The sequence below is a fragment of the Oenanthe melanoleuca genome, chromosome 1, assembly GCF_029582105.1.
Source record: "Oenanthe melanoleuca isolate GR-GAL-2019-014 chromosome 1, OMel1.0, whole genome shotgun sequence".
Classification (NCBI taxonomy): Eukaryota; Metazoa; Chordata; class Aves; order Passeriformes; family Muscicapidae; genus Oenanthe; species Oenanthe melanoleuca.
In genome coordinates, this window is record NC_079333.1 from 78,477,338 (window position 1) to 78,486,267 (window position 8,930).

The 8,930-nt window shown below is 43.4% G+C and overlaps 1 protein-coding gene across 4 annotated transcripts; it reads right to left on the minus strand.

Annotated features, from left to right (window-relative positions):
- Positions 1-442: 442 nt before the first annotated feature.
- Positions 443-8,322, minus strand: AKAP17A (A-kinase anchoring protein 17A). Of its 4 annotated transcripts, XM_056496965.1 has the most exons (6): positions 8,268-8,322; positions 7,819-7,950; positions 6,736-7,478; positions 4,583-4,731; positions 3,723-3,963; positions 443-2,349 (listed from the first exon to the last, which is right to left on the minus strand). In XM_056496965.1, the coding sequence occupies exons 3-6, from the start codon at positions 7,408-7,410 to the stop codon at positions 1,453-1,455; spliced, it is 1,962 nt and encodes a 653-aa protein (XP_056352940.1). In that variant the 5' UTR covers positions 7,411-7,478; positions 7,819-7,950; positions 8,268-8,322; the 3' UTR covers positions 443-1,452. The 4 variants fall into 4 exon arrangements, with proteins under 4 accessions (XP_056352940.1, XP_056352936.1, XP_056352935.1 ...); XM_056496961.1 differs by having other exon boundaries at positions 6,736-7,950; positions 8,268-8,320; XM_056496960.1 differs by lacking the exon at positions 8,268-8,322 and having other exon boundaries at positions 7,922-8,250.
- Between the last annotated feature and the right edge of the window lie 608 nt (positions 8,323-8,930).

Genomic DNA, 8,930 nt, shown 5'->3' on the forward strand with positions numbered 1-8,930 from the left:
TCTGTGCCTCTCTGCCTTCAAGGGGCACAACAGCTCCTCAAATTTTGTGTTGTCAATGTCTTACCTTCTCTGCCCATAGGAAGTAGCTACAAAAAATTCAGCAGCATGGTCCAATAAGAAACAAACCCACATGGATTCTGAAAGTAAAGCAGACAAACTCAGCCAAGGATCCAGCTGAGCTGCAGCACTAATGTGCTTCTCAGACACTCCAGGAAATGGATGCACTTTGATTTCACGCATCAATGTGAGGAAAATGGCATCTGAAGGCTGTAGTTAAAGAGCACATGTCCTGCTGAATTAAGAGTTGAATAGCTGTAACATAACAGGACCATCAAGAAGAGAAGCTGAACTTCATTATTCAAATGAGCGATGCTTTCAACAAACAGGTTCTTAACACAACACTTCTGCAGATTTTAATACACTGACACATGAAAACAGCAACTTCAGTTCACTGGAAACAGTTTTCTTTTTAATTTTACCATAAAAATGCAAAATAAACTCTTCCACTGTAACATTATAGCTTTTAATATTCCTGAGCTGCATTTTAAAAGCAAAAGTATTCTTAAAAGGATTTAACAAGAGACACTGCAGCCTTACTTTTCAACAACACAAGTAAAAATAATTTAGCAAGAAGGCCCCTTTTTCAAGACAATGTTCAGCTCTTTATGTACCTGAAAAAATGTTTCAAGTAGCCTTATGCCACCTGAAATAATTACAAAGTCAAATACGTCAACAAAATATTGGAACAACTTTCAACCATTTTACCACTGCTTGTTACTTCCTACACCAGATGTGCCTCTCTTACATGGAAAGTACTACATAAAGGCATTACATGCCAGAATAATTTGGGCCACAAAGCTTGGCATCATACAGACATATGAAGGAATCAAAGCAGTTTAAAAGGTATCCTGCATAACTTTGTAGTTTTTAAAAAAAATATGAAAATCCTGCTATCCAGCTCAATCAATAAAAACTCTACTTTGTTAAACATTATTTCTTTGAATGCACCAGGAAACACTTAAAATCAAATCCATTTGTAGTATCTTGTCACCTCTGAAGTTCCTATAACTGGCATCCATGTATTTCTCAAGCCAAATTAGGTGATAAAAACTAAATACACTAAAATTAATGTTTAGAAAACTGAAACTGAAGAAAACAAGTTGGCTTTTAGCACTTTAGGAACTCGAGCACAAGCACAGGTGATTATACCTACATTGTGGTAGAAACCTAGAAAGAGACAACAAAAGAAAGAAGGTAAAAAAATCAGGCATCTCTTTTCTTGATTTTGGGGACTGGACACAAGCTAAGAATCGGTTGAAACAATTGTGTTTTCTCTAGAAGTCACACCGATGAGGTCTGCTTTCCAGTTTTGTGGCCCTTCTGTGCTACCACAGCCTTTCAAAGGAGCCAGGGCCTCCAGTACCACTCCAAGCACTCCTTTGCTCACTCAGATCACCTCCGGTGCCTCCGCCTCCTGCTGGCGCTCCGGCGGCTGCGGCTCCTCTCTCTCCTGTCCCGCCTCCGCTCCCTGCTGCGCGTTCTCCTGTAGCGGGAACGCCGGGGGCTGGCGCTTCTCCGCCGGGGGCTGCGGCTCCGCCGGGGGCTGTAACTCCTGCTGGAGCGTCTGTGAGACCTCCTGTCCCTCCTGTGCTTGTCATCGCGGTAACTCGCATCTCTTCTGTGCCTGCTGCTCTCCCGTCTGCCCTTACTCTCGTCACTGTTTATGCTGCTACACGAGCGGCTCTTCCTTCTCCTCGTCTCTGCTCCACGTTTGTCCTGCTCACAGTGCTTGTCTTTCTTGCAAGTGCTCTGGTCATAGCTAGAGAGGCTCTTCTGGTCCTGGTTATTGGCAGGAACACACGGAAGTACCCCCGAGCCTCTTTTGTCAGAGCACCTCTCAGAGTTTGTAGCATGAAGATTCTGACCTTCCTTGACATGAACTTTGTCATTAATGCTACCATTTAAGTACTTGCACTGAGTGTTCACACTTTCAGGGGATGCTACTTCTGTTTGAGAGCCAGGAGCCAGTTTGCCTGCAACAGCTTGTCCTGAGGTAGACGTGATGCAACTGGATGACACAGTGTGGGGAACAGCACTAGGGCTTTTCAGCACGTCAGTCTGAGATGCTTCGGGTTCTTCCTTATTTTGATTAACTGCATCCATTTTCTTGCTCAGAAGATTGTTCAGTAGTTTCTCCCTCAGTTCCTTTTCTTTTCTCTGCAATCCCAGTGCTCTCTCTTTTTCCTCTTCCACACGTTTAAGCTCAGCCTCCTGGAGCCTTCGTCTCTCCTCTAGCTGCTGAAGACAAATCTTTTCTTCATTCTGTTCTTGCTCCAAAAGCTTTACTGTCTGAAAGACAGTCAAAGGGAAAAGTAAGCAAAAAATACCTGCTCATGCTTCCAAGTCACAACATAACACAAAGGCAGCAATACAGCAGGAAAATAAAATCTAACCAACAGAACTTAACCATCCCAAAATTAAACGGTGTTTCCTTTTTAAAGGGAAAAACAATTAAAACCAATCAACCAACAAAACCCACTAATCCAAAACTGCTGTAAGTTGAAACATTATTTGTCTACAATTCTTGAGAGAAGTTTTGTCTTCATGGCTCCTCAAAGTAAAATCTGCAGTATCGAAATACATTTATCAGGGTCAAAACTAGAAGGTTTCAGTCAAATTTAAAAATTCAGTCAAATTGAAAATGTTTGAAATTTTATTAAGAACTTCTTTTAGATGATTGCCATCTGTGGTTCATAGATGACTTTACAATGAGTCCATAAAAATAGCAGGTAATTAAATGGACAAATATTAGGAAGAAACTGATTGTCATTTTGTGAACCACTTTAAAAACTCACGATTTGAAAGTTTCAAACTTTTTTCTATTCTGACCTAGTCAAGTGGCTTAGTATAGACCTCAGAATTCTCTAAATGAAAGAAAAATACTCTCTGTTTCATCAGACAACCTTTCTATTCCACAGCTACAAAGTTAAAAAGACTGCAAAAGGCATTTCTCCCTTCTTCTAGTATGTATGATCTGAACATAACACTGTGAGTTCAAAAACACTCCTGAAGTGCACTGGCATCAAGAAAAAAACCTGTGCTTTTCCACACAGCTTTTTGTTTCTACAGAAAATATTTCACATACAGTACATCCTCATTTGGTTTTATCCAAGTCTTAACCTTCATTGTTTCAGTGAAAAAAATAACAATACTGTTAGAGAGACAGGATCTAACATTTGAAACCTTTGCTGACAGTACTTTTCCTACAGAAGAAACATTCTGCACACTTCAAACACTAACTAATGAAAGTTCAGTCTCTGCAACTGCAAAGAACAGTGAACAGAATTGCTGTGAGACAAATGGGAAACAGCATCCAAACTGCAATTAGAAAGGGAGTCTTGCATCTTAACCTCTGTAGTTAGCTCACTTCATCATGCTAACATGTTCTTTTACTGGACTTAACCTGACAATTAATTTATAGCTAAAACATGCTATTCAGGACTATAGGTGTAAGTTCACTTTCCATTTACCTACAAGTTCGTCTCTTACCAAGGGGAGAAATAGTGTTTCATTGCACTTTTCTGAAATTTTGGTCTAAGCAAATGCAGCTGCAGAGGTAGTAAACCTGCTGTTTAATGAACAGTGCTTCCCACCTCCTCTCAAGTAAAGGGTTTTATTCTGCTGGGATCTTCATTAGCTTCTGAAATAAATATTGAAGTTACCTTTGCTCTGCTTAGCAGTTCTGCAATTAATCTAATGGACTGAAGATTCCTCTGAGCTAACAGGAGCTTTCTTTCTTCTAGCTTTATCTTCTCTTGAAGTTTTCTCTGTTCCTCAGCTTGAAGCTTTTCAAGTTGCTTTTTGTTCCGTCGAACTTCACGATCTTTCTGTTTTTGTTCTCTCTTGCGCAACTTCTCTTCCCTTTTCCTCTCTCTCTCATATTCTTCAAGTTCTCTCTGCTTCCTAAAAAGAGAAACATTTTTGCCTTATCTAGGCAAAGCACAATTTCAAACTCCTACTGTATGTACATTTTATACTTCAAGTAATTTTTTTTTCTAAATAAGTCATATTGGTGAAGAACAAACATTGAAAATTGAATATTTTAGCCCTTACTTGTGACAGCAAACAGTCATACTCTATTTTTAACAAGCTGTAATTCAAAGAAAAAAATTGGCTACAGCAAGGAATTGGTTTTTTAATTATTTGGCAAGAGACAATAACAATGCATGAGGCAGCTGGGCAGAGAATTATCACAGCAAGAATTAAAATACCAAGCCAATGAATGCATGCAGCAGTTTTATTTCTGTGATAAGGATAAAAGGGTAGCTTCTGCTAAAGGCCAAGGGTCTCTGAAACTAGGTGCCTAATGGCAAGATTTTTAGGAAACTGAGTATTTTGCAGGTTTAATATTTTGAACTGAACATAAGCATAAGTGGTAAACTAAATAACTACACTCAGGTTTAAGTGGTTCACTTTAGCTGCAGGAAACTTGAGTTCAGTTATTTTCTATATTTTGATGCTGATATGAAGGAGCAGTTTTGTTATGCCTGGTTGTTAAAACTGAACAATAAGTGATAAATACCTTTCTTCTTCTTTTTGTTTTTCCTCAGCTTCTTTCTCTTTACGCTTTTGTTCTTCTCTTTGCTTTTCAAGCTCTTGAAGCTTTTGCCTTTCAAGCTGACGTTTCTTAATTGATGCATCACTGAGGTGTTTTGTTGAGTCAAAAGAAACCTTTACATGATGCAATTGAAAACAGTTTTAAGGAAACAGAAAAAAAATCAAAAATCACAACCTGACAATTTTAACTTAGACTTTGATGTAAGTACAGTCAGATGTGTAAAGCCTTTTTCAAAACAAAGGGAACTTCTCTATGTGCCCAGAGAAAGCAAAACCTATTGTAATCAGGTAATTGGGTACTAAATGTGTGGCACACATGAAGTAAAACCAGACACAACTTCATACTTCTGTGTCTCACAACCAAAAATAAACCCCAGTGTGGCTGAGGCTCTGTCTGTCCAATGTTTTCAATGTGTCAGAATGGGCACATACAGAACTCTTAATTAACGCATGCTGCTGGGACAACAGGTTTCAGTAAGGGCCTTTCTTTCTGTCTAAAACTGTGATTATTAAATTCAGCAAAAGGCATAGTTCTACAGCATCGAGCACCTGGTTCAAGCCTCCCCACCAGTTCTAAAACTGAGATTCCCAAATTGAGGTACACTGGGCAGAAGATCCCAAGTCATGGGAACAGAAAGACACAAACATCTGAAAAATGAGACTCCAGAGGTGCTCAGCTTCCAGGATATATGAACACACCTTGGTCATGTCCATGCTGGAACAGGACACCACCAGACACCACAGCCCTAGTGTCCTAGTCTCCAGTTCTGAGTGCAAGCAGGCAGGGATCAAGAACACATTTCCACAGACCCATGGTCATGAACCATGGGGCAGAGAACAAGGAGCACAACCTCTGCAGTGTAATCTACTCAGGCTTTATGCAAAATGATGTTTCACTAACAGACTGAGAGGACAAATAGGTACAAACAGACAAGGTGTGCTGACCTTGTATGACAGAGAGCTGATGTCCTGACAGGGCAGCTGCCAGGAAGGCATGACTCTTCTTGCACAGCCAAACTAAATTTGGGAACCCTGATCCCCTGCACGTAAATGACAGTTTGAATTTCACCAGGTCAAGGCACAGTTTCTATTCCACAACTGACAAGCTTTGATAACAAGATAAAATATTACAGTATTTTACCTACACTGACTAAATTACAATTTGAATAAATATCTACATGTTCCCACATTGCACAAAGGAATACTCAAGGTTTTTTTCTGAAGTACACTCCCTGTTTTGATGAATGACTACTGAGCATACCAAAATACATCTGCAAACGTTTCACTCAACCAATATGCAAATGCACAGACCATCTCCAAACAGAGTAAGTTTTCTTGAGGCTGTGCTTTCAGAGACATTACATCTGAACAGACTGCCTTGTTCCCTCCTGTCATAGCTGTAATTTCTAAGACAATGAGTTTACTGAGAAAAATACTTCTAGAAAACTCTGCATGTAAATGTTATGAAATAAGCATAGGGAGTTGACAGTAAGCTGTGCTACAAATGAAAATTATTATTTAAATTTGTGTGGGGCCTTCCTGTATTTCAGGTACACTAGCAATTATCTGTATTTCCCAGACCAGACAGGACACACATGCTACTAAACCTTTTAGTTCTGATCTTTTGACTGGTAGACCTAGTTATCAATGCAGGGACCAAATACAGAGACTGGGAAATTCTTCCCCAAAATGTCTCTCTGTAGCGAATACATGAAAGAATAATGCACTTTACAGTCAATCTTCCAGCGAAATTTATCTGAACTTGTTCAGAACTGGAATTTAGGTGAAATAATGATTTATAAACACACATTATTTTCTAAACCAATTTAGAAAATCGTGTTCATAAACTTGATCCTTCCATCAGCAGTTCTCATTTCTAGAACTGTTTTGTTAAGGAAGAAAGCAAACTCACTTTAGTCATGCAGGCTAACAACACATTCTTCTACCAACATTTTCCTTTAAAACTGTATTATGTCTGTCCCATAAACCTACATTACTGCTGTCAATGCCACCTGTTGTCATCACTATGGTATAAAGGATTCAAGCACTGTGGAAACAACATTTAGCTGCACTTGGCCTTTCATGTGGGCTCCCACACGAAGGGCTGGAGTCTCTCACCTTTATATTGCAGGCCACTGCCTTGCCATCATCGCCCTTGTACATCAGCTTCATCCCTCGCAGGGCATTCATGGCCTCGATGAACCCTGCGTACTCTCGGTACTGAACATAGGCTTCAAAGTTCAAATGGCCTCCAAAGCTGAACGTGTGGAAATTCCTGCCAGTCATTTCTTCCCTGTAAGGGTCCAGCATGGGTATGTCCACGTTACGGATTTCTCCAAATTTCTGGAAAACTTTTATAAGGACTTCTTCACTTGGCTTTTCCGAGCCGGTCTCCTTTGCTGCAAACCACTTACAAGGCAAACCCTCCAAGTGAATCGTATCGGGCCTTTCCCCAGGCAAGGTTTCGTTCATATCTTTTGCATCACGGAAAAACGAGTCCCAGTCATGTCTGGTAGGAAAGTCAATCTTGTATTCCGCAGCACGCACTTTTAAAATGTCAGAGAAGCCGCTCAGCTTTATGGTTTTGCCATCAAGGCACGCCAGGAAAGATTTAACCAAGCTTTTGTTCTCGACCTCTCCTTCAAACCGAATGAAATCCATTGTGCTTTTAGAAATCCGCAGAGTGGAAAACTGATGAGTTTGCACCATCCCCTTCAATCTTTCCATCACTTCCCAGTTGGAAATGGATTTTCCTGGTTGCTTCAGCTGAGGAAGTGCCACACTGATGGTCATTTTTGTAATGGGTTTAAGGTATAACCCACAGGGAGCACAGAGCTCTACAGCTTCTGATGTATCATGAACTATTGTTGCAGCAGCCATAACAAAGAAAAAGCATAGGATAAAAAAATAAAAGATGCAAGTTTAAGTTGCAGGCCAACAGTAGTCAAATAAAATAGCCCTTATCCATAAATAATTTAATTCTTTGGCGATTTAACCATTCCCAAGTTAAAACGATGTCTCTTAACACAAGAGCGAATTAGGTAATTACAACCGAGTAGTATAAACATCTTAAATTACTTTACAACCACTAGAGCCTATAAGTAATTAAATCTCTGTAAGGCCTCTGAATAAAAAACTAGGAGCTGGTGACAGTCTTAGGAATACATGAAGTTGGTATGTGATTGCTCAGAAAGCAGCTACCCTTTCTCAGGAGGGAAGGGACTGGCGGCGCGATGTCACACCGCTCCCAAATCTACTTAGCAACCAGTGAACCCCAGCAGGCTGGCGCCGAGGCGGGTCTCACGTTCTCCGGAAGGAAGACCTGGAAGGTGTCTGCAACGAGAGAAAAGCGCCCCTTTTATTTAAAAGCCCGAAGCCCCACCGCCCGTCCCCGCCGGCAGCGGGACAAGGCTGGGTAGCAGCGCGAATCACACCGGAGCCAGCGGCCGCCGCCGGCAGCTGTCCCCGGCGGGCGGAGCCCGGGCGGCGGGGGGACACCCCGGGAGACGCCAGCGGGGAAAGCGCCCCTCGTCGATGCCAGGGTGACCCGCACGCCCCGCCACCGGCTCCTGCGCGTCCCCGGCAGGCAGAGCCGGGCCCCGCGTCCCTCGCTGCCGCTGCCCGCACCGGACCCCCCGCGCCCGCCTCACCCGCAGCCGCCGGGACGCGCCGCCCCGCGTGCGCCGCCGCCGCTTCCGCTTCCGCGTGGCGCGAGGCCCCGGCCTGAGGGAGCGCCGCGGTGCGGTGGGATGGCGCCGCCTGGCGGCGGGGCGGACCGCGCGGCCAGGGACGCGGGGAGCCCGCTCTGCAGGGAAACACGGCCCGCAGGGACACGCGGAGTGCCGGGCTCAGCGCACAGTGGGGCTCGCTGCACAGAATCACTTCGCTGGGAAAAGAGCCTCGGGCTCATCGAGTCCAACCTATGACCGAGCAGCTCCGGCAACAAACCGCGGCGCTGAGTGCCGCGTCCAGCCGTTCCTTCAGCGCCCCAGGGACGGTGACTGCACCGCCGCCCTGGGCAGCCCATGCCAGTATCTAATCGACTTTTCTGTGAATAAATTCCTCCTAATAGCCAAGCTAAACCTTGCCGGCACAGCTTGAGGTCGTTCCCTCTTGTCCTGTGGCTGTTTGCCTGGCAGAAGAGGCTGACCCTGCCTGGCTGCAGCCTCCTTCCAGGTGGTTCTGAGAGTGACAAGGTCACCCCTGAGCCTCCTTTTCTCCAGTTTAACATCCCCAGCTCCCTCAGCTGCTCCTCACAGGCACACACTCGGTTTTACATGTGTTCCCTCTGTCAGCCGGGACACCAGGCCGCA

What these genes read in the sequence shown, in the direction of transcription:
- AKAP17A (XM_056496961.1), bottom strand. Translation starts at nt 7,497, where the DNA reads ATGGCTGCTGCAACAATAGTTCATGATACATCAGAAGCTGTAGAGCTC. An exon ending in AAACAAAAAGAAGAAGAAAG is followed by an intron (nt 3,964 to 4,582) that starts GTATTTATCACT and finishes TTCTCTTTTTAG; the next exon opens with GAAGCAGAGAGAACTTGAAG. An exon ending in AACTGCTAAGCAGAGCAAAG is followed by an intron (nt 2,350 to 3,722) that starts GTAACTTCAATA and finishes ACTGTCTTTCAG; the next exon opens with ACAGTAAAGCTTTTGGAGCA.